Source organism: Neofelis nebulosa, chromosome 1 (assembly GCF_028018385.1).
Source record: "Neofelis nebulosa isolate mNeoNeb1 chromosome 1, mNeoNeb1.pri, whole genome shotgun sequence".
In the NCBI taxonomy this organism is placed as follows: domain Eukaryota; kingdom Metazoa; phylum Chordata; class Mammalia; order Carnivora; family Felidae; genus Neofelis; species Neofelis nebulosa.
In genome coordinates, this window is record NC_080782.1 from 222,204,617 (window position 1) to 222,229,429 (window position 24,813).

General features: G+C 44.4%; 1 protein-coding gene and 2 long non-coding RNA genes across 5 annotated transcripts in view; 1 reads left to right on the forward strand and 2 right to left on the reverse strand.

The window, feature by feature from the left end:
• The window catches only part of ARL11 (ADP ribosylation factor like GTPase 11), a 41,568-nt gene that overhangs the window by 7,163 nt on the left and 9,592 nt on the right, over positions 1-24,813 (forward strand). The window contains exons 2-3 of one of the 2 annotated variants that reach the window (XM_058686119.1): positions 15,443-15,556; positions 19,870-20,039. In XM_058686119.1, coding sequence (XP_058542102.1) covers positions 15,443-15,556; positions 19,870-20,039 — 284 coding nt within the window. Of the gene's footprint in view, positions 1-15,442; positions 15,557-19,869; positions 20,055-24,813 lie in introns of those variants that run through there. The other variant, XM_058686109.1, reaches the window with a different exon arrangement.
• LOC131486035 (uncharacterized) lies at positions 1,180-15,587 on the reverse strand. 2 transcript variants are annotated; one of them, XR_009249154.1, is made up of 4 exons: positions 15,449-15,587; positions 15,018-15,238; positions 3,866-3,900; positions 1,180-3,446 (listed from the first exon to the last, which is right to left on the reverse strand). It is a non-coding gene; the product is annotated as an uncharacterized LOC131486035 (long non-coding RNA). The 2 variants fall into 2 exon arrangements; XR_009249150.1 differs by lacking the exon at positions 15,449-15,587 and having other exon boundaries at positions 15,018-15,447.
• Positions 20,183-22,288, reverse strand: LOC131486029 (uncharacterized). The gene is made up of 2 exons (XR_009249145.1): positions 20,992-22,288; positions 20,183-20,764 (listed from the first exon to the last, which is right to left on the reverse strand). It is a non-coding gene; the product is annotated as an uncharacterized LOC131486029 (long non-coding RNA).

Here is a 24,813-nt window from a genome sequence, read left to right on the forward strand (position 1 = left end):
CTTGTACTTACATGAGGGATGCTAGCGTGGCAGGGTCCTCCAGGGTCACACAACCTTAGGGAAGCCTCCCAAACCCCTGCTGTTTTTTAGGCATAGGATATCTTCCTGTTTGAACCTGGCCCATGATTTTGAGGACCCTCAGGTCCCACCTCTGCAGGAAGCTCTGCCTGGATACCTCAGCCCATGTTCACCCCCCTTCCTGAACTCTCATGGTGCCGACCCCCTTCTCAGTGCCTGAAGTGGGGCTGTTCCATGTGTGGGCATGTGGCCTCCACAAGTATGGTCTAAGTTCCTAGAGATCAGGGGATGCCTTACAGCCTTTGATCCTCTTGGAAGCCTGTAACGATATTAGGTACTGAGGGCTGCTCATTAAGCATCTGGGTGAGAAATGAATAGCTGACTGAAGCTACTGAACTGGATGAGCTGGCAGGGAGTCCTCAGGCCCTCTGAACTGTCCAGAATGAAATCCCCAAAATGAGAGCTCCAGGAGGTTCGTCAGCTCGGGAGCCAAAACGCCAGGACAAACCTGCACGTCAGGCATCCTCTGTAGTACAAACAACAGGAAAAAGTCATCTGTGCTGTTTCTGGAACATGTCATGCTCAGAACCACCTGCATTTTAGTCCTAGCAGGAGAGAGAAGGCTAAGTGAGGACGTAGCAGGGTGTGCTAGGGGACCTCGGGAGAGGCCAAGCCCCCGAAGGCAGCCGTTGAGAGCAGCCATGGCGCCCAGAGCCAGTGCCTGAAAGGAGGGTGCCAGGGGGCGCCCATCCTTCCTTCTGCTTCCACCTGTTAACACTGGTGGTGCTGGAGGGAGGGTGGGACTCCATCCTTTCTCAGGGCCTTCCCTGAGGACCATGGGGGAGAGAGTCTTGCCTGTCCAGAAGCAAAAGTGACACTAGGTCCAGGAGAGCCCTTACTACTGGGAATCACACTCCCTTTCTTACTGGCAACTGAAAAGCAGGTCAGTCAGTAGTCAGGAGGGGAGCCTCAGCCCTTGCTTCCCCGCCTGAGACAGGCCAGCGCCCTCCAGGGCCACAGAAGCGGGAGGCAGGGGGGCAGGTGGAAGGTTTTCCCTCCTGCTCTTCTGCTCAGAGATACACATACATATTCATTACATATATATGTATATATATATACACACACATATGTGTATATATATATATACATATATATGTTTTCTTTTGTTTTGAATGGTGCTGTCCTTACCTGAGAGGTGTCTGGCCTGTTCCAATTGCCCCGCACCTTTCAGATCCGGCAGCCTCCCACTAGTCCCCAAGAGCGAGTGAAGGAGCAGGAACGTGTGCCAGCGGATGTAGCTCTATATGCAGAACAGCAGGTGTCTATTTTCTTATATTAAAATGACTCTGGTCTTTCTCTTTCTGTAACACTGTGTACAGGGAGAACTGTTCTAGTTTGGAGAGCTGCTTACCCATCTGAACGTGAGGCTGAGTTTCTCCCTTTCTGGCTCACTGATTTGGAAGGGTTTTCTCCTCCCTCCCTTGGTCAGAATCCATCCTTTGCCAAGTGAGCTGCAGGGTTTGGTTTTGACTTGGTTCTGCTACGTTGTGGTTTTCAGTGGTCCGTCCTCACTGGTCTACAACATGTGCCTCCTACTGCTGAGGTGGGGTAGTTGTGTGCCTCTGTGTGGACCAGGCACCCATGCCCCGCATGTGGGTGATCCAGGACCCTGTCTTTCCTTCTTGTCCTCAAGGATTTAAAACACACATCGACACTTCAAGTGTCCCTGCCCCAACCTCAGGTGGGGTGGTGAGGTCCCCTCACACAAGACTTGCATCTTCCTCAGAACCAAAATGACACAACTTGGCAGAGTGAGTGGAGAATGGGGGTGGGGCACTCCCTTCCAGAAGCCCCAGGCCCAACCTTCAGACAGATGGAAGTCAAAAAGCAATGATGAGCTATGAATGAGCTATGAATGATGAGCGTGTGCCTCTTTCTGCAGAGCCTGGCACAAGATGGGAGAGTCCCTGAATGAACAGGAGGTAGAGAGGCCAAGCTATGCTGCCTGTGAGGGCAAATACAAATTCAAAATAGGAAGCTTAACTGTCCCTGTTGAAAATAAGAGATGTCTCCCTGCATCCCTTTTCTTAGAGCATTTACTTCAGACAATTTGTAAGTTCTTTCCTCCATCTCTTTGAAATGTATGTAAATCCTTTTCAAAATTTTTTATTAATGTTTATTTATTTTTGAGAGCGAGAGAGAGAGCGGGAACAGGGGAGGGGCAGAGAGAGAGAGGGAGACACAGAATCCAAAGCAGGCTCCAGGCTCTGAGCTGTCAGCACAAAGCCCGACACGGGGTTTGAACCCACGAGATCATGACCTGAGCAGACGCTTAACTGACTGAGCCACCCAGGTACCCTGTGAAATGTATGTAAATCCTTTTAAAAAGCTAAGGCTGTTGCCAGCTTTAGGACTCAGGAACGTCTTTCTGCATGATCTGGGACCAATCCCTTTGAAATGTCATCATCAAGGGAGACGGGGCCTATCTCTCAGTCTCTGTAGGAGGGTAGAAGCCTAACTGGGCAGGTGCCTCCCTCCAAGTTGCAAAACCACCTCCTGTCATAAAGATCTGAGAAGTTTGTTTCTCTTTAGGTTAAAGCCAATTACCTAACAGATGGTGACCCCAATTACCAGGTAAATCTAGGATGAACCTTGAGTGACAAATGGTGCTGTTAAGTCCTCTAACTTGAGGACTGGTTATTATGTCGGTAATAGGTTGTGTGACTGCCTAGCCGTCTAAAAGAGTGAGATTCCTTCTTGTCTTTGCAATCTCTAGCCAATTGCCTATGATGCACATCACATTCTGGTTGAATGCTTATTCAGTAAGAAAACTGTTTTCTTGGGGTGCCCGGGTGGCTCAGTTGGTTAAGCATCTGACTTCTCCTCAGGCCATGGTCTTGCAGTCCGTGAGTTCCAGCCCCGCGTCGGGCTCTGTGCTGACAGTTCAGAGCCTGGAGTCTGCTTCAGATTCTGTGTCTCCCTCTCTCTCTACCCCCTCCACCACTCACATTCTGTCTGTCTGTCTCTCTCTCTAAAAAATAAACATTAAAAAAACCTTTTTTTAAAAAAGGAAACTGTTTTCTTTCTCTACTACCTTTGTGGAGAGGTTTTCTGGGTTGGCAGGAGATTTGATTTTAATTATATTTCCCCAACAGCTCCCATTGGTTTGGCTCTGTGAACTTCTGGTTGCACCCATGATGAGTACAATAACATTGGTAAGGGGTAATCAACCGGAATGCATGCTAGAAGGTTTCTAGAGGACACTTAATCAGGAATGAGGAACATGAGTTCAGTATGACCCATGGCATTCTCCTCTCACAAGATCATGGAAACCTGTGACTGCCTTCAACTTACTGAGAGAAGGATTTCTTGGTGTGGTGAGGCGTGACCCCTGCATCCCTTTCCCACACGGCTCGTAAAAGCAGCAGCTGAGGAAAAACAAAATAATTTTAGAAAGGAAAAAAAAGGAGTCTTTCATTGTCTTGATTTCCACTCCTCTGACACATTCACCCCCAAGGAAATTTGGCTATGTAGCTACAGAGCATAAGTATTTAAAACTTTTCCATGAAGAAATGGCATTGTTCTGCCTCAGATTTCAAGCTAGGACCTCATAATGAATCCTTCTCCCTCCCCTGACCCCCCTCCCCCCACCCCCGCCACAATTTGGAGCCTGGAAACATCCATGTGGATATTTTTGCAACCTACTTCAAGCATGAAATCACAAATCTAAACAAATTAATTCTCATAAAAGCATTTCCAATTCTTCAAATAAAAGGAGGCATCGTGATTATAAATTATCTCCAGATTATGAACATTGACACTATGTCATTTTGCCATTTTTACCTACCTTTTTGAATTCCACAAACTTCATTAAATGTTAACCTAACCAGGAGGGAAAATATAAAGAATATAAAGAAATGTACATAAAGATTTTCAGGGTTACAAAAATTCTTCCATGAGAGAATCACTACCAAGATGGGGCTACAGCACCGCGCCCCCCCCCCCCCAACTTTGCTCAAATCGGTATTGTCTAAATGCAGTCAAGTGCGCTGGCTTGGAGTCTGGCCATAAAGTCAGTCAGAACTGACTAGTACACCAGCTCTGTGCCTCACCAACTGCGTAACCTGGGGCGGATTTTTTAACCCGATGAAGTTCCAGCTGCCTCATCTACAGAATGGGAATGATAATAGGGGGTACCTCACAAAGTTCTTGTGAGAATTCAGTGTGGTAATGCGTCCATGTAGTCAACTCGCATCTCTTGAGCACCCACTATGTGCAAAACACTGAACTATGTACAAGAGCTACAGGACGAAGGAGACACGTGGTCCCTGGCCTCTAACATGTAGTCTAGCTTTCGATGTGGGACAACAATGAAGTCATGCTAAAATGCATATGAAACACAGAGTTCTGGGGGCCCAGACTTTTCTTGCAGATCCCTTCTGCCACCCTTAGGATTTTCCAGACCCAGACTTGTTCTGGAGTAAAGAGGGTGTCACTGCTGGTGAGAGAGTGGCTGGGGGATGGGGGGAAGGAATGGGACTGAGGTCAAAAGACAGCAAGATAGCTCTTCTGAATTCTGAAACTCTGGACACTTAGCCTCCATCTGCCTTCTTACCACATCTACTAACATCTCTATTTCAGTGCTTCTCTTCTGCCCCTTCCTGGCCCAGAGCACTTTCACTATGAGCACTGGAAGCCTAGAATTAGTATCTCCTCCATGCACTTTATTTTTTTATTACTTGAGTATAGCTGACACACACTGCTACATTTTTTCAGGTGTACAACATAGTTATTGGACAAGTTTATGCATTATGCTTTGTTCACCACATTTAAATGCACCCTCCTCTTATAAAGGCTAGTAGGTTGAATGCATAGGAATGATTTCAGAAGACTGGAAATTGAATCCCACACTCAATTCCACTAGTCTTTGAAATTCTATGTTTACAGGTTCATCCTTTGGACTTAGTTTTTAAAAGAAAATTTACCAGGAGAAGGGCAGCAAGGATAGTTAGTTATCTGCACTTTAATGGGAATGAATTCTCAAGATCTTTGCAGGAGAGGTTTTGCTAAGAAAGCAAAGCTTAAAGTTGAGAACAGCTGAAAAACATAAGAAGTGCTCCCAGAAAGGAAAAAGCTGGAACTTCACAACTTTGCTTGAGGCCATGTGAATGTGGGCCACATGCCTCTCATTGTTCCCACAGCAAGGACCTACTGTGTGCAGAAAGAAGGCCCCCGAGGGAAGGTCTGGGTGCGTGGGACTGCCACCTTCTCACCTTTTCTTACTTAGAAAAGATGGCCCTGAGCCCAGGAGTGAAGAGCTGACTGGTTAGCCTGGGAACATCCCTCTGGAATGGGGAGTGAGCAGGGGATTAACAATCTGGATTCTCCTTCCTCCCACCCTCCCATGATCTCCATCAGAGTTTGGCCTCCCAGGGTGTAGAGCAGAGTAGACAAGGGTGGGGGATGGAAAATGGAAAATAAGTAGTCCAAACGCTTTTACTTCTGTCAGTAGAGTGTGCTAAAGTAAAAGAGACAAGTAGCCAGAAGGTAGCGTCATTCTTTAATTGGAAAAGCCACTTTTTCCTCAGTTGTATCCTGCGCTTTGAGCAGGGCTTCTCCAAGTGCAGCCAACACCATGACCCAGGCGGAAGAACTGAAGCTCACAGAATTCCATGGGCCTGATCTTAGCTGGGGAGGGAGTTCATTCTTTTAAACCAGCATTCCAAACTCTTCAAGTAAGACATTCACAAAGATCCACCCTTCTACCACTCAGGGATAAGATTAAGTTCTCCAGGGATCAGATGATCCCTAGGAATCAAGAGCTCTGGGCTGCGGGGGTGAGAAGACCGCTGGTTGTTTTTGTTCTGACACAGCCGTGGGTCACAAGGTTCTTACACAAGCTTTGAGGTGGCCTGTCATGCCACGAGCCCTTCCTTCCCCTCAGCCAGTGGTGATGACTCAGATTTCAGAAAGGAGTTCAACCAGTAGATTCATCTTGGGGCACTTCTCAGCCATTTTCTAGATTAACATTAAGAGCTAGTTCCAGACCTGATTGAAAAGCCTGGACACTCACTCCCCAGGCTCTGCTTGAAACACTCCAGTGAATTCAGCCTAGAATATGATTAATATACTACCTGAAGGGGGTCATTAGCAGGGACAAAGAAAGAAAGCTGTGGAGACTTGTGGTTTAAGGTTTTGAAATACAACATACACGTAACTCTACTATCTGCCCAAACCTCATCAGCAGGAGGGCAAAGGGATTTAAAAAAAAGAAAAAAAAAAAAAAAAAAAAAGGCCAAACCCCACAAGGACAAAGAAAATGGAAGAGAGGGTAGTAGCAGGCTTGAGATAGCAATACTATTATGGAAGATGGAAAGTGATCTCATAGACCAGACAAAGTGGAAACCTAAGTTGGCTGGGCTTTGGAGGGTGTGTGTGTAGCTCAAAGGACTTCCTCTGTGCTAAGCTCTAGTCTAAGTGTTGAAGGTGCATTAAGTCATATAATCCCCCAACAATGCTAGAATTTGTGCCCTGATTTTGGAGATGAAGCACAGACCGGTTAGATAACTTGCCCAGGTCACACAGCAGAAGCTGCAGAGGTGTGGCCCAGAGACCATGCTCTATAGCCTCACAGTGATTAGCAAGTGATTAGCTGCACCAAACCCCAAGCGATCTCCAGACCTGAAATACCAGGGAGCTTCAAAACGGGGCTGAAAATGGAATTGCTAGGAAGCCCATATGCAGAGACAGACCCTTAGACTCCTTCACTATTTTACTCACGCCAGGCAACTGTCCCTGTGCTCCCTGGTAGGATGCCGTTGGTTTATTTTCTGGAGGCATTACCCAGTTGAGGATGGTGTGAGACACCTATGAAAACAGGAGAATTCAGTGAAAGATTGTGAATTGACTGGTGAGACTGCGCAGATCCCTTCCCCATTTAATTCCCGTGTGCTGGCAGTGAGGTTTACACACCTCAGGCAGGGACTGGGGGCTCTGTAGGAGTTCTAGACAGAACTAGAGAGAAGGAACATGACATTGACATTTGAAGGTCCTCTGATGAAACAGTGGGCTCACCAAATGATGGGCCCTGCCCACAGACCCAGGGTTCGCACAAGCTTCTAGCAGCTTTTTGGTATCTTCTTCTTTTTTTTCCACCTCCATTTTTATTATGGAAAAAGGTGAACAAATTCCAAATATAATGAACACCCATATACCTACCTCTTAAGTTCTACAATAGTTAGCATCTTAACATATTTGCTTTATCTTTATTTATTTTTTTTAATAAATGTTTATTCACGTTTGAGAGAGCATGAGCAGTGGATGGGGCAGAGAGAGACAGGGAGAGAGAATCCCAAGCAGGCTCCATGACACCAGTGCAGAGCCCGATGAGGGGCTTGAACTCATGAACCATGAGATCATGACCTGAGCTGAAGTCAGACACTTAAGTGACTGAGCCACCCAAGTGCCCCTTTGCTTTATCTGTATCTTTAGGTAGAAGTGTGTACATACATTGTTTCTCTGAACCATTTGAAAATGAGCTGCAGACATTATGATATTTCACCCCTGCATATTTCAGTATAAGGACATCATCATACATAATTAAAATCCACACATAATCCATGGTCAGGCTTAAGAAAATTTAAAATAATTCCCTAATATATTCTAATATTCAATCCATATTCAAATTTCCCCCATCGTTCTTAGAATGTCACTGCATTTGGTTATTATGTCTCTTTATTCTCCTTCCTAGAACAGTCCTCTTCCTTTTATTTGCCCCACAGTGTTATCTTTTTTGAAGGGACCAGGCCACTTAACTGAAGGAGGGTCCTGATTGTTTCCTTGTGGTATCATTTAACTTGTCCCTGTATCTCTTGTAAATCCTGTCAACTGGAATTTAGATCTAAAGGCCTGAATACATTCAGATAAGGTGTTTTTGGCAAGTCCTATAGGTGAAGCTTTCTACCTCATATTGCATCCCATCAGGAGATAACACCTGCATATCTTACTAGTGGTGAAGCCAAGTTTGGTGAAGGCAGGGACTGCTAGATCTGTCCACTGTAAAGCCACACTTTGCCCTTCATGAGGGCCATGGATAATGCCTGGCACAGTGTGGATGTCCTGGGCAAGGCATTACTCAAATGAAAACAGACAATAAAGGCTGACAGAACTTGTGACAAAGAGCCTCCAACATGAGAGAGACAAAACAAAAGTAACTCAGGAAAAAGAGATCACTGCAGGAAACAAAAGAAAACTTCCCACAAACAATAAATATCCTTAGAAATAGTAGGGGCACCTGGGTGGCTCAGCTGGTTAAGTGACTGACTCTTGATTTCAGCTCAGTTCATGATCTCACAGTTCATGAGATTGAGCCCTGCGTAAGGCTCCACACTGACAGTGCGGAGCCTGTTTGGGATTCTCTCTGTCCCTCTCCCTCTGTCCCTCCCCTGATCACACTCTCTCTTTCTCTCTCTCTTAAAAATAAGATGAACTTAAAAATATATATGTCCTTGGAAATAAGAAAAGATATCACACCCATGAGGCAAGATTGCTATAAAAAATATTTAGATAACAAGAAAGAGTTCTTGGAATCTACATGGAAAAATCTAACACAAAGTTGGAAGACGAAGTAGAAATAAAAATCCCCTAAAAAATAGAATAAAATATAAGGGATATAGAACAGGAAATTAAAACATAAGAACACTAGAGAACTAGTCCAAAAGTTTGGCATCAGAATAATGGGTATGCCAGAAATACAAAAAAGTGAAGGGGATGAATTATCAGATAAATAAAACATGAACATTTCCCAGAACATAGGAATTTCTACCTTGAAAGGGTCTATAGAGGGCCCAATACAAATACATTTTATAAAGATAAATACAAAAACTTAATACTGGGAAATTTCAGAACATCCTAAAAGAGAAAAACAGGTCACATACAACAGATCAAGAATCAGAATAGCATTAAACTTCTTTTTAAAAAAAAATTTTTTAATGCTTATTTTAAAAAAATTTTTTTGTGTTTATTTATTTCTGAGACAGAAAGAGAAAAAGAGAGCATGAGTGGGGGAGGGGCAGAGAGGGAGGGAGACAGAATTAGAAGCAGGCTCCAGGCTCAGAGCTGTCAGCACAGAGCCCGACACGGGGCTCGAACTCATATGAGATCATGACTTGAGCTGAAGTCAGTCGCTCAACTGACTGAGCCACCCAGGTGCCCAATGCTTATTTTTTTTGAGAGAGAGAGAGAGAGAGACATAGTGAGAGTGGGGGAGGGGTAGAGAGAGAAGGAGACACAGAATCCAGAGCAGGCTCCAAGTTCTGAGCTGTCAGCACAGAGCCCGACTCGGGGATTGAACCCACAAACCATGAGATCATGACCTAAGCCAAAGTCAGATGCTTAACCGACTGAGCCACCCCAGTGCCCCAGAATAGCATTAAACTTTTTTTTTTTAATATATGAATTTTATTGTCAAATTGGTTTCCATACAACACCCAGTGCTCATCCCAAAAGATGCCCTCTCCAATGCCCATCACCTACCCTCCCCTCCCTCCCACCCCCCATCAACCCTCAGTTTGTTCTCAGTTTTTAACAGTCTCTTATGCTTTGGTTCTCTCCCACTCTAACCTCTTTTTTTTTTTTTCTTCCCCTCCCCCATGGGTTTCTGTTAAGTTTCTCAGGATCCACATAAGAGTGAAACCATATGGTATCTGTCTTTCTCTGTACGGCTTATTTCACTTAGCATCACACTCTCCAGTTCCATCCACGTTGCTACAAAAGGCCATATTTCATTCTTTCTCATTGCCACGTAGTATTCCATTGTGTATATAAACCACAATTTCTTTATCCATTCATCAGTTGATGGACATTTAGGCTCTTTCCATATTTTGGCTATTGTTGAGAGTGCTGCTATAAACATTGGGGTACAAGTGCCCCTATGCATCAGTACTCCTGTTTCCCTTGGGTCAATTCCTAGCAGTGCTATTGCTGGGTCATAGGGTAGGTCTATTTTTAATTTTCTGAGGAACCTCCACACTGCTTTCCAGAGCGGCTGCACCTATTTGCATTCCCACCAACAGTGCAAGAGGGTTCCCGTTTCTCCACATCCTCACCAGCATCTATAGTCTCCTGATTTGTTCATTTTGGCCACTCTGACTGGCGTGAGGTGGTATCTGAGTGTGGTTTTGATTTGTATTTCCCTGATGAGGAGCGACGTTGAACATCTTTTCATGTGCCTGTTGGCCATCCGGATGTCTTCTTTAGAGAAGTGTCTATTCATGTTTTCTGCCCATTTCTTCACTGGGTTATTTGTTTTTCGGGTGTGGAGTTTGATGAGCTCTTTATAGATTTTGGATACTAGCCCTTTGTCTGATATGTCATTTGCAAATATCTTTTCCCATTCCGTTGGTTGCCTTTTCGTTTTGTTGCTTGTTTCCTTTGCTGTGCAGAAGCTTTTTATCTTCATAAGGTCCCAGTAATTCACTTTTGCTTTTAATTCCCTTGCCTTTGGGGATGTGTCGACTAAGAGATTGCTACGGCTGAGGTCAGAGAGGCCTTTTCCTGCTTTCTCCTCTAGGGTTTTGATGGTTTCCTGTCTCACATTCAGGTCCTTTATCCATTTTGAGTTTATTTTTGTGAATGGTGTGAGAAAGTGGTCTAGTTTCAACCTTCTGCATGTTGCTGTCCAGTTGTCCCAGCACCATTTGTTAAAGAGACTGTCTTTTTTCCATTGGATGTTCTTTCCTGCTTTGTCAAAGATGAGTTGGCCATACGTTTGTGGGTCTAGTTCTGGGGTTTCTATTCTATTCCGTTGGTCTATGTGTCTGTTTTTGTGCCAATACCATGCTGTCTTGATGATGACAGCTTTGTAGTAGAGGCTAAAGTCTGGGATTGTGATGCCTCCTGCTTTGGTCTTCTTCTTCAAAATTACTTTGGCTATTCGGGGCCTTTTGTGGTTCCATATGAATTTTAGAATTGCTTGTTCTAGTTTTGAGAAGAATGCTGGTGCAATTTTGATTGGGATTGCATTGAATGTGTAGATAGCTTTGGGTAGTATTGACATTTTGACAATATTTATTCTTCCAATCCATGAGCAGGGAATGTCTTTCCATTTCTTTATATCTTCTTCAATTACCTTCATAAGCTTTCTATAGTTTTCAGCATACAGATCTTTTACATCTTTGGTTAGATTTATTCCTAGGTATTTTATGCTTCTTGGTGCAATTGTGAATGGTATCAGTTTCTTTATTTGTCTTTCTGTTGCTTCATTGTTAGTGTATAAGAATGCAACGGATTTCTGTACATTGATTTTGTATCCTGCAACTTTGCTGAATTCATGTATCAGTTCTAGCAGACTTTTGGTGGAGTCTATCGGATTTTCCATGTATAATATCACATCATCTGCAAAAAGCGAAAGCTTGACTTCATCTTTGCCAATTTTGATGCCTTTGATTTCCTTTTGTTGTCTGATTGCTGATGCTAGAACTTCCAGCACTATGTTAAACAACAGCGGTGAGAGTGGACATCCCTGTCGTGTTCTTGATCTCAGGGAAAAAGCTCTCAGTTTTTCCCCGTTGAGGATGGTGTTAGCTGTGGGCTTTTCATAAATGGCTTTTATGATATTTAAGTATGTTCCTTCGCATTAAACTTCTTAATAACTATACTGAAATCTTAAAGAATAATGGAGCAAGGCCTTCAAAGTTCTGAGAGCAATTAAATTAATTAATTAAAATGTGTATTTATTCATTTTGAGAGAGAGAGATAGGGAGAGGGGCAGAGAAAGGGGAGAGAGTCAGATGCTTAACTGACTAAGGCACTCAGATGCCCGAGAGCAATTTTAGCAATGAAACTGGACTATACCCCCTAGAATAAAATAAATATCTATGATTCCATGCTGATGTGAAGAATAAATGGATGACTAAATAAATGGAAGAGAAGGGACAGCTCTACCTTACAAAAATTCCATTAACAAATGTAAAAGGAGGAAAACAGAAAATTACCATTAAGAACATTACAGTAATAATTGTTGTAGGCAAGATTCACCAATTGAGGCTAAAATTAGTGTGTGAAAGTTTGAAGATAAACAGGATACTGCATAGTTTTAAAGTATATTCACCAGAGGTTCCTCAAAAAATTAAAAAAGAACCACCATATGATCCAGTAATCACATTATCGAGTATTTACTCAAAGAATATGAAAACACTAATTTGAAAGGATATATGCACCCCTATGTTTATCACAGCATTGTTTACAATAGCCAAATTAATGGAAGCAGTCCAAGTGTTCATCAAAAAATGAATGGATAAAGAAGAGGTGGTGGAATATCATTCAGAGAAATGAATGAAATCTTGCCATTTGCAACAACATGGAAGGAGCTAGAGAGTATAATGCTAAGTGAAATAAGTCAGTCAGAGAAAGACAAATACCATATAATTTCACTCATATGTGGAATTTAAGAAACAAAACAAATGAACAAAAGGGAAAACAGAGAGATAAACCAAAAAAACAGACTCTTACAAAGAACAGACAGATGGTTACAAGGTGGGGGAGGGGGATGGGTGAAAGAGGTGATGTGGATTAAGAAGTGCACTTGTGAAAAACAAATAACCCAGTGAAGAAATGGGCAGAAAACATGAATAGACACTTCTCTAAAGAAGACATCCGGATGGCCAACAGGCACATGAAAAGATGCTCAACGTCGCTCCTCATCAGGGAAATACAAATCAAAACCACACTCAGATACCACCTCACGCCAGTCAGAGTGGCCAAAATGAACAAATCAGGAGACTATAGATGCTGGTGAGGATGTGGAGAAACGGGAACCCTCTTGCACTGTTGGTGGGAATGCAAATTGGTGCAGCTACTCTGGAAAACAGTGTGGAGGGTCCTCAAAAAACTAAAAATAGACCTACCCTATGACCCAGCAATAGCACTGCTAGGAATTTACCCAAGGGATACAGGAGTACTGATGCATAGGGGCACTTGTACCCCAATGTTTATAGCAGCACTCTCAACAATAGCCAAAATATGGAAAGAGCCTAAATGTCCATCAACTGATGAATGGATAAAGAAATTGTGGTTTATATACACAATGGAATACTACGTGGCAATGAGAAAGAATGAAATATGGCCTTTTGTAGCAACGTGGATGGAACTGGAGAGTGTGATGCTAAGTGAAATAAGCCATACAGAGAAAGACAGATACCATATGGTTTCACTCTTATGTGGATCCTGAGAAACTTAACAGAAACCCATGGGGGAGGGGAAGGGAAAAAAAAAAAAAAGAGGTTAGAGTGGGAGAGAGCCAAAGCATAAGAGACTGTTAAAAACTGAGAACAAACTGAGGGTTGATGGGGGGTGGGAGGGAGGGCAGGGTAGGTGATGGGTATTGAGGAGGGCACCTTTTGGGATGAGCACTGGGTGTTGTATGGAAACCAATTTGACAGTAAATTTCATATATTAAAAAATAAAAAAAAAAAAAAAAAAAAAAAGAAGTGCACTTGTGATGAGCACCGGGTGATGTAATGAAATGCTGAATCACTATATTGTACACCTGAAACTAACGTAGCATTGTATGTTAACTATAATGAAATTAAAGTAAAATAATAAAAAAAAAACTATGCCCACCACTATATTTATTAATTATGAAAAGAAAAACCTCCACTTACAGTGGAGAAAACTGGCCCAAGCCATATAGCCAAGTGGTCAATATTAACATCGTCAGTAATAAGTTATACCACCTTCACACACCCCTGATCGGATGCACTAAGAAGGGCATTCTTGCAAAAAAATTTCTTGCCAAAATTCCGTCACCTCAGTCTAATTATGAGAAATCAGAAAAATATAAATTGTGGGATGTTCTACCAAATAACTAACCACTATTCTTCAAAACTGTTAAGATCATGAAAGACAAAGTAAAACTAAGGAACTGTTCCAGATTGGAAGAGACTAAGTAGACTCCACAACTAGATGTAATGTGGGATCCTAGAATGGACCCTGGAAAAATAAAATGACATTATTGGGAAAACTGATGAAATCCATAGTCTGTAATTCACTTAATACTAGAGTGTCCAAATTAATGTCTTCGTTTTTATCATTGTACCATGGCTATGTTAGATGTTAGCATGAGGGGAAGCTCGGTAAAGGCATTACATAGAATGTTAATGTTTTTGCAACATTTCTGAAAGTCTAAAATTAAATTCAAAATAAAAAGTAAGAAAAGAGACATTCTGAGGGAAAATTCCTGCCAACCTAGAATGTTATACCTAAGCAAACTATCAATCAATCATGCAGATGGAATAATGACATTTTCAGACAAGTAAGGTCTCATGAACCTTTTGTCAGGAGGCTATGAGTAGTTGTGCTCCCTCAAGAGGATAGACCAAAATGAAGACACAGGATGCAGGTAGCATGGAATTCAACACTAGAGGGTAGCAAAGGAGTTTCCAGAACAACAGCTATGCAGAGGCGTCCATAGCAACCTGTATAAGCTGGAAGCAAGAGAACAAATGGTTCCCAGCAGGCTGTCTCAAGCCATCAGACAAAAGAAACGGATAGTTGAACTTATGTTTGATTGTGTCAGTGAAGTTTTCAGTATTGACAGTTTAGGTTGTCTTATTGATAAGTATGTGGAAAACCAAGCAAACAAATATGCAAAGAAGGGCAATTATCAAAAGGTTGCATTGAAAAGAAATGTAACCATAGTATATTAAATGGCCCAGTTGTGAACAATTTTTTTTTCATATTCATTAACAATGTGCATACCAACTATTCATTTAACCAAACTATCTATATTGGGAATATGGGGGAAGGGATATATGTGTGGGGTGGAAATGGGGGAGAGTGCAAGAGAGTTAAATTCTTATCTTCCAAGGTAAGAAAAAAATAGGTTGTGTCTAAAGTTGAAAAATCAAGAAACAGCAACAGAAACACGGGGGAAGAAAGTAGGGAAAACATCAGAACACATAACTAAAACAGTTGTTGTCTTGGGTAAGGCACATCCTCACCTGGCTGGCTCCAGGGGCTCTCACTCCCTCAGTGCTTTCGTTGGTGCACATTTGTCAGAGCATAAAGGTTCACCACCCTTAGCCATGGAAGAGTTACTTGGTCGCCATGTTGCCCTTCTGCTGCCTGCTCCCTCCACACTCCTCGGGAACACTCTGGGTGGCGTCCTGGTTCTCTGGCTCAGGGAGCCTGTGAGGATCTTGAAGAGCTTCCCAGGAGAGAACTGTTGTGAAAAACAATCACTAGACAGTGAAGATGTGAAGACACAGGAGAATCCTCTCTCCTCACCTGTTGCCCTAGGGTGGCTCAGCTACTAGGCAGACGGGAATGTAGCAGAAAGCCAGGGCTGAATGGAATTAGGACTGGGAAGATGGGCCAACCGGGGCTGTTCCCCCCACCCACACACACACTTTTTTTTTCCTTTCAGACTTACCTTCAGGAGTTTCCCAGGACTTCTGGGTTCCCTGGAGCATCTCTGCAACAAAATGCTGCTGTAGCAATGGGCAGAAGAAACCCTTTAGCTCTTTCCTATGTACCACAGGTGAGCATGGTGGTACTATCGGCCCCAGTTCTTCACTCCTTTCTCCACCCACTCCCTTACTATAGCCTCATCATGGATGGAGTGTCCTTTCGCGGGGACTTTGAGCTTGGCCATGTGACTTTCTTTGGCCAATGGGTGGTAGCAGACGTGACACAGCAGGGATGGAAGTGTGTTGCACACTGGGACTTCTCTCTTCTGCTTCTGCCGGCGCCATCAGAAGAACAAGCTTTGGTTAGTCTGCTGTCTAAGGAGGACAGGATGAGAGACATGTAGAGCAAAGCCACCAACGTGGTCCAGAGACCTGATGTGAGGGGAGAGCCACTCAGCCATTGCAGCCGGAGCAGAGTTGACCAGCTGAGCCCAATTCAGATCAGCCAAATCCCAGACAACACACAGAGCTCTGAAGACAAATGCTTATTGTTGCATTGAACTGAGGAGACTTTTGTGGGGTTTTTTTCTTTTCTTTTTTTTTTTTTTTTACCCCCTTGGCACTAGCTGACTAACACAGGCACTGAATTGTTTTATATCAAGATTTCACAAGCTTATAAAATAATGCTCAGGGGCGCCTGGATGGCGCAGTCGGTTAAGCGTCCGACTTCAGCCAGGTCACGACCTCGCGGTCCGTGAGTTCGAGCCCCGCGTCAGGCTCTGGGCTGATGGCTCGGAGCCTGGAGCCTGTTTCCGATTCTGTGTCTCCCTCTCTCTCTGCCCCTCCCCCGTTCATGCTCTGTCTCTCTCTGTCCCAAAAATAAATAAAAAACGTTGAAAAAAAAAAACTTTTTAAATAATGCTCAGGGATGGTATTCCAAGTATGAGTCAGGAAAACAGCTTAAATCATTTATGAGCTAAGGAAAGGAGTTATAGCTTCAGAAAGGTATGGCAGATGGCAAAGATATCCTACCTTACTTAAGCGTATGCTTTACCCTTTAAGCCCAAGAGAGTCCAACATAAATGCAGTCATGTCAAGGGAATATGCCCCCCTGGATGTGGAGGGGGACAGCACAGTGACATTGGCTACTTCTCAGTTTTAAGTTGTGTGAAATTGCACTTTAAAATTCTGACATTCCTTGGTCTTCCAATTTCACATGTTCTTGGGGTGTCCCTGGCCACAAAACTCTTTCCCATCCTGGCGATGTTTCGTTGATCCAACGTGAACCCAAGGATTAGATGGTGTGCTGAGAGCAGGTTTTAGAAAGAGGCGAAGAGCAGGCAATGGAATTCAGAGGCCAGAAATCCTGGGATGGACTCAAAGCAGAGGCTCCAGTATGATGATCACAAAGCAGAGAGGAAGAAACCATCATGAAGCAGAGGGGGAAATGCACCTTGGTTGGACAGGACCCACTGGGACCTAATCACACCCAGGCCCATAACAAGCATCCCCATCCAGGCAGCAGTGTTGGCTCTTCTTGGACCAGGGCTGACAGGTGGGAGAGACTGGGTGGTGAGAATCCTGTGTGGGACTATGGACAGGAGGAAAACCAGAGAGGAAGGACAGGTATATTTGAGGGCTGTGGTCTACAACTGGTTTGGATTTAAGAAAAAACAAAAATGGAGTAAGACATTTTCAGACTGCCAGCCAGGATAGCCAGGGCTAAAGTCTTCCAAATCAGGAATGAAGCTGTATGAGACCTGTTCACCTAATAAAAGGCTCCTGCCAGACCCAGGGCATTCCAAGCAGAAGTCAGGGAGCACAGGATAAGGAACCAGAAGGGAAGAAAGCAGGAAAAACAAGCAGATCACTCTCCAATGGGATCCCAGCTCGAAGGTGAACTGTACCCTCTGGGTGTCGATCTGAGTGGACAGTGAAGATGGGAAGACACAGGAGAATCCTCTCTCCTCTCCTGTTGCCCTAGGATGGCTATTAGGCAAACAGGAATGTGGCAGAATGCCAGGGCTGAGTGGGATTAGGACTGGGGAGATGGGCCAACCGGGGCTGGCTCATGATGGGATGAGCTCAGGTCCACTTTGGGGAGGGATCGGTATCCTAGGAGATGCCATCTGGGGTGGAATGCGGCCATGAGTCAAGGCAGCTGACAGCCCTCAGGAGGTGGCTATGCTTCCCAAAGTGGGTTCTGTGGAGCTCTAATCTGAAGGACAGGAAGTGCTGTTGACTTGAAAAGAGGCCTCCATGGTCCAACAAACTTGGGAAATCCTGGGTTCGATGAAATTAAACAGGTTTTTCCACTAGAGGACATCTCAGAGCTCTTAATATGATGATGGGAATCACCGATCTTAGAGACTGATCACACCCATGGAACTCTTTCTACACAGAATATGACATTGAACTACTGAGTTATGGACAACAACCACTTTCAGCATGGGGGCCGGGAGGGAACCGGGGGCCAGTACTCACAGGGAAAGGACCCGGTTCCTTATATGTCGGCACCAACACCACCATTGACCGCCAAGGTCCTCTTCACTGGCTAGGTCTACTTAGGCTTTCAGGGTCAACAGGCAAATGAGCTGAGGCTCGAGACAGATTCTGCCCACCCCCCAGGGAAATGGCTCACTAAACAAAGAAAAGCAGGGAGTGATCCAGTGAAAAGGTATGTAGGCACCCAGCCGGGAGGCTGGAACCCAGTGGGCCCACAGATCCATAGTGTCAAACACCAGGATCACACTGACAGCAGCCCCTCCCCATCAGCTGGAGACCTCGAGGCTCACGGAGGCATGCTGGGCTCCAGGGATGCTGGGGCAGCTGTGGAGAGGACAAGCCCAGGGGGTCCAGCTCTTCCCTGAAGCGCAGACAGAATCTTTCCTTGGAAAGGAAACAGATGCCAAGGACAAGGCATCACAAAAGCATTTGCAGCACCAAATAGTTGTACCAGGGAACTCAAATCCAGGTTCGGAGGGTCCGATTGACAAAGCATCTGGGCAGACAGCCTTTTCCATTTTTACCTTTTTTTCTCTCTCTGATGTGCCTGCTCGGAAGCCCCAGGTTTGAGCACCTGGTGAGTTTAATAGTTGGTTCGGAGATTGTCTCTCGTGTGAGGGCAGCGGCAGTGTCATATATTTAGGGCCTGGCCCTGGACACATACAAAGCCAAATAAATGTGTGAGATTTTTTTTTTTTTTTTTTTTTGAGAGAGAGGGCACAGCTGAGTGAGGGGGGAGTGGGAGAGAGAGAGAGGGGGGGAGAGAGAGAGAAGCCAGGGCTCACCCAAAGCAGGGCTCAAGCTCACCTGAAGCAGGACTCAAACTCACGAACCGTGAGAACATGAGCCGAAGTCAGATGCTTGACCGACTGGGCCAGCCAGGCTCCTGACCGTGTGAGCTTTCATTTGGATGAGAACAGCTTATTGCGTATTTTATTAGACATCCTCACAGCTGTATGTGCCAAGGACCACGATTCTCAGTTTGGGGATAAGGAGAGAAGTTAAACATCTTCCCCTGAATCCCAACACTGGTGAGCAACACAAGTGGGTTCTAACTCAGCACGGCTGGTGGCAAAGCCAGGACAGCCCAGCTTCAGGTTCCACCGTGTGCACGTCCTGTGGCATCGGGCGATCGCTCACCTTTCTCCACCAGGTTCTCCCGTACAAGGAAGATAGATGATAGTTGCTGACCACAGAGTTCATGGGATCATCGTGAGGATCCAATAACACAGTGCACGGAGAAGTGCTTTGAAATGGAATGAGTATGCACTCAGGGCATTAATAATATCCAGTCGCTTTCCTAGATACCAAACAACCTGGGCATCCCAAAGGTATCGCAGTCTCCAGCTTGTGCTTCCTGACTGGCTAGGAAAAGGAAAAAGGCAAAGACATGCAAGAAAACATACATGGTTTCTGAAGTGAAGACCCCTGTACCAGGAGCCTGAAAGCCCACAGGAAGTTAAGGAAGAGACCCCACAAGTGGGAGGCTTTGAACTTAAACCTTGGAAGAGCTGAATCCCCGAGGCCTCACCTTTGCTTCCTACCCCCACCCAAACCTGCTAAAGGCCCCAGACACTAAAAATACCCTGGCCACCTGCTGCCCAGGGAGGCAGTAAATCACAGGTCCTCGAGCACCAGAATCCAGGCCAGGCCCGGCCTAACATGACCAATGGCAGCTGACAAGGCCCCACAGGTAAGTGCACTTCTTCCCACGCAGGCTGTTATCATTAGCTTGTCCACTGCTCAGTTGGGAGGACAGTGCCCCGAGGAAGTGGGGATGATGTTGAAGGGTTCTTGGGCCAGAGGTGCTAACTGGATGTGCGGTGATCAGGGAGAAGTGTGTCATGGGGAGGGGCTCCCAGGGAAAGGGGAGCAGCTCCTGTGGTGAGTGGCAGCTGCTATATGACATAAAATAAACTTCTCTCCCCCAAATCCACAGATCACGGCCTCAACTGCTGTCCTATTACTCTGGGGCCACCAGATGTCACTGTTACAGGGAGCATGAATATTTGTGGTCCGGTCCTGGGACAGGCACTGAATTTACGAAGACAGTTTAAATCGTGGGCGCTCATGGGGACACCAGTGACATCCATGTCTTGCTTCCAGTTTGTAAGTTCTCACTAATGAGATCATGTCTGCAGGTACCACTATCAGTCCAATCCCCAAAATGTAATAAAAAAATGCCAAAAATTTGTTCGCCTTTTACTGTCAGTACAGTACCATGAATCAAAAATGAGAAGCCAAACAAAATGTTTAATTTACTTTTTACTGAAATGCATCATCAACAAACACATTTGCAGGGAACAAGTAGTGTGCTATTCTGTGGTGTTGCTCAAATTTGGAAAAGTGGGGACCCCCGAGTGTCTTCTACTTTGTCACCCCTCTCCCTAAAAAACACACTGCATTATATAAGTTAATTGCTGTCACCTGACCTCTTGGTCCAACAAGTGAGAAGTACTAACAGGACAATACAAAACACAAAGCCAAATAATGAAATTGAGAGACGACTCAAGTTTAATGAATAGACTCAGATGATCAGAAAGGCATTTTAGGCCAAATTTTTTAGATCATAAAAAAATAAGCAAAGTTGAATAACTTCATAACTTATAAGCTCTGGGAATATGTCTAACACTGCTGGAATAGAAAGAACACTGGGTCCTACCTCACTTAAAAGCTGTGTGGCCTTGGGCAGTTATCTAAGCCCTCTTGAGCCTCCTTGGGTGGACCTCTCTGAGGCTCCCCTAAGCAGTATAAGAATCTAGGATTCTAAGTGTGGCCTCGAGGCCCCTGTGCAGTTGTGAAGGTGGATGTCAAAAATAACAATACAGGGGCGCCTGGGTGGCGCAGTCGGTTAAGCGTCCGACTTCAGCCAGGTCACGATCTCGCGGTCCGTGAGTTTGAGCCCCGCGTCAGGCTCTGGGCTGATGGCTCGGAGCCTGGAGCCTGTTTCCGATTCTGTGTCTCCCTCTCTCTGCACCTCCCCTGTTCATGCTCTGTCTCTCTCTGTCCCAAAAATAAATAAAAAAAACGTTGAAAAAAAAAAATAACAATACAAGGCCACCCAGGGCCATTTAAGGGACACAGACAAGGGCTGCAAGAATTCAGTCTTTGCCTCTGACTCTAAAGGGACTGAGGAAGGCTTCTGGAAGGGCAGGGATTAAACACGTAGGACGTAATACTGCAGCAGGCTCAGCACAGTTGATCCCTCCCTTGAAGAGCTGGGATGTGGCCAATCAAATATTTTAAGATGTCAACTTGATCTGTGTCAACATAAGCATCAACGGAAACTAGTTTCCAAAAATAAATGATAACTGCTACCTATCAACCTCTGTAAGTGCATGGATTTCTCAAGAATGGGGCCATGTTCTGTAATACTATCCACAGCTGGTTCTGTAGGACCGCTGCTTCTTGATGATCAGCTGAGGGCAAGGGAGAGAGAGGAAGGAAGGGGTGTGAACGCCCTACTTCAAAGGTTGAAGTCTCCCCAAAATGTTAATACACGCACAGACAAGAGCTTGAGAAACAGAAACTAAATTTGTAATAATGGTTCTTCCTGATGATACTGGGCATGTTTGTTTTCTTTTTGCTTATCTGAATTTTCCATTTCTCAGCAATGAAAATGTTATCAGTTGTGTAATACATTTTTTATGCAAATACATTTGGGAAGGGTAATACATCACACTAGGATCAATTATTGATACCTTAAGATTAATTAATGGATGCGATTTGTTTCCTACAATGAAGTGGTGATGGGAAATGGATTTTGTTAGGTCTGGGGTCTGTGTCAAGCAATGGAAAGGGGGAAGGGAAGGTGTAGAGATTCTAAAAGGGCAGTAGGTGGAGAAGCCTCACCGTTAGCTCACATTATGCTTAGGCCTGCCAGGCCCTCCCTGTTACCTCACAGGCATTTAACTAAAATTAAAGATAGCAACAGTTTACCTTGTTCATGCAAGCCTTGCCCAATTATTCTCTTTATATATGATTTATCCTTAGATTCAAACTCTAGCTTCCATAACAAACAAGAAAAGGTTCGTGGATTTTAATAATTAAAAAGAAATTTTTTTTTAATGTTTATTTATGTTTGAGAGACAGAGAGAGACAGAGAGTGAGCAGGGGAGGGGCAGGGAGAGAGGGAAACACAGAATCCCAAGCAGGCTCCAGGCTCCGAGCCGTCAGCACAGAGCCCGAAGTGGGGCTCGAACTCACGGACCGCGAGATCATGACCTGAGCGAAGTCAGACGCTAAACCGACTGAGCCACCCAGGTGCCCCCAGTAATAATTTTAAAATAAACAAAGGATTCTTCCCCAAACTTTTTGCATTTTGTCTTCAATCAAACCTGTCTCTGACAAAGTATTATTTTACAGGGGCACCTGGGTGGCTGAGTTGGTTAAGCGGCCGACTTTGGCTCAGGTCATGATCTCGCGGTCCGTGAGTTCGAGCCCCGCGTCGGGCTCTGGGCTGTTGGCTCAGAGGCTGGAGCCTGTGGGCTGATGGGTCAGAGCCTGGAGCCTGTTTCGGATTCTGTGTCTCCCTCTCTCTGACCCTGCCCCATTCATGCTCTGTCTCTCTCTGTCTCAAAAAATAAATAAACGTTAAAAAAAAAAAATTAAAAAAAACCCCAAAACACAAAGTATTATTTTACAATTTCATACTCTGCAATCTGTGGACCTTTCCCAGAGTCCTGGTGCTAGGACTCCAGGAGTTATAGAGTTGACATAATTAAATGCAAGGAAACGATCACTTACACTGTGAATTTAGATTGGTTATGCTGATCATCTGCCTCAATGTTACCTGGAAAGGAAGAATCTGCAAAGGAAATTTACAGTGTAAATAATACTGGGGACGGGACAGCCTGTTTGCAGGAATCTGGTTACCTACAATATAAGCAATTAATAACCTACCGCAAATCATTTTATGTATTCCTCCAAGCCTGTCTTGTGTGCTTGGCTCCCAGGGAACAAATGTGAAGGGATGGAAGGAGGGGTGGAGGGGAGTATGCAAGTAAGTGATCCCTAAGGCCCCAAGCAAAATTTAGACATTTGTTTATTTATTTAGGGAGGGGAGGGGGAGCGAGAAAATCCAAAGAAGACTCCATGCTCAGCATGGAGCCCGGCACAGGGCTCGATCCAACGACCCTGGGATCATGACCTGAGCTGAAATCAAGAGTGGGTTGCTCAACCAACGGAGCCACCCAGGCGCCTCCAAAATTTAGACTTTTAAAGTAAATTTGAACTATCACCTCCAAGTAGTTGGAGATACTGAGGCTTGAAGGAACAACACTGAAGATAGTGACTTCTTTAATTGAATCTAAGATACCATTAATTATAAGATGCCTCATACTTTGATAGAAAAAAAACCCCACAGCCAACGAACTGAGGCACGGCAACCATAAAATGCATTCTAATTTTTAAAATATTAAAATATGGAGGAAAAAATCTATCTTAGCACCAGTGAAACACAGTATTGCCTTGGCACCTTGCCCCCACCTCTCTCTGATGGGGAGAAGGGCTTCTATCAGGATATGTTAGACTTTCACACTGGGACACCGTTTCTCGCCAACTCACTTAACTGCTAAAACATTGAGATCTGTCCTTCTTTGGCAGCAGCGTGTATCTGTACTCCAAGTTCCTGTCAAAGTCTGTAATCCCCATTTCTCTCCCATTCAGCACTCAGCAAAAACTGTTGAGAGACATCATGTTTTCAGGACTGCCTGCAGGGTTGCGGCCCATCCATTTTTCCCCACTCTGTTCACCCTTGGATTGAGCCAGATCAGCAGAGAGCAAAGTTCCGGAAACAACTAGGTAATCCCTCATGGAAAGGCTTTTACAGACTCTCCCTCTGGCATCCTGCCTTCTGCCCACATCGGGGACACTGTTAGAAACAGCCTGTTACGCTGAATCTGTTGTCAAGGACACAGTGTCCTCTTCATGAGGGTCCACTGAAGACATTTTCCAGGTCTTCATACCAGGGATTTTTAAAAATAAACTTTTAAGGAGTGCCTGGGTGGTTCAGTCGGTTGAGTGTCTGACTCTCGATTTCAGCTCAGGTCATGATCCCAAGAACGTGGGATTAAGCCCCACACTGGGCTTTGCACCAAGCGTGGAGCCTGCTTCGGATTCTCTCTCTCTCCCTCTGTCCCTCTCCCCCACTCATAGTCTCTGTCTCTCTCTAAAATAAAAAGTTTCTAAAAATAGGCTTTTAAAATCGAAGCAGAACATATATAGAGAAAAGTGTACCATTTGTAAGTGTACAGCTGAATGATCAGATTATAACCACCATGCAAATGAAAAATAAATAGACTAACAACATCTCAGAAATCCTCTCATGACTTCTCCCTATCAGTATATCCAACTGTCTTCCCCAAGGGCAACCTTTATCCTGTTTTCTTTTTCCTTTTTCTTTTTTGTTTTAAGTGTACTTAGTAGAGGGACACAGAGAATACCAGGCAGGTTCCTTGTGGTGTCAGCACAGAACCGTGAGATTGTGACCTGAGCAGAAATCAAGAGTCTGATGCTTAACTGACTGAGACTATCCTGTTTTCTAACACCACAGTTTTACCTGGTTTGGGACCTTATGTAAACAAAATCATACAATACATATTCTTTTAGTCTGGCTTCTTTTGTTCATCATTGGTAAAATTCATCTGCATTGTCGTAACACTAGTTGTTAATTTGCATTGGTTTCTAGTCTGCTGTGTGTCTGTATTACAATATATTCATTTAAGGTGTTTCCAGTTTGGGGTTATTAAATGAATAATGCTGCCATTCTGGTGCATATAGTAAGCACTTCTGGGAGGTGTATACCTAAGAGTCAGATTACTGGGTTCTAAGCACGTACACATCCAGTTTTAATAGTTATTTCTAAACAGTTTTCCACTTTACA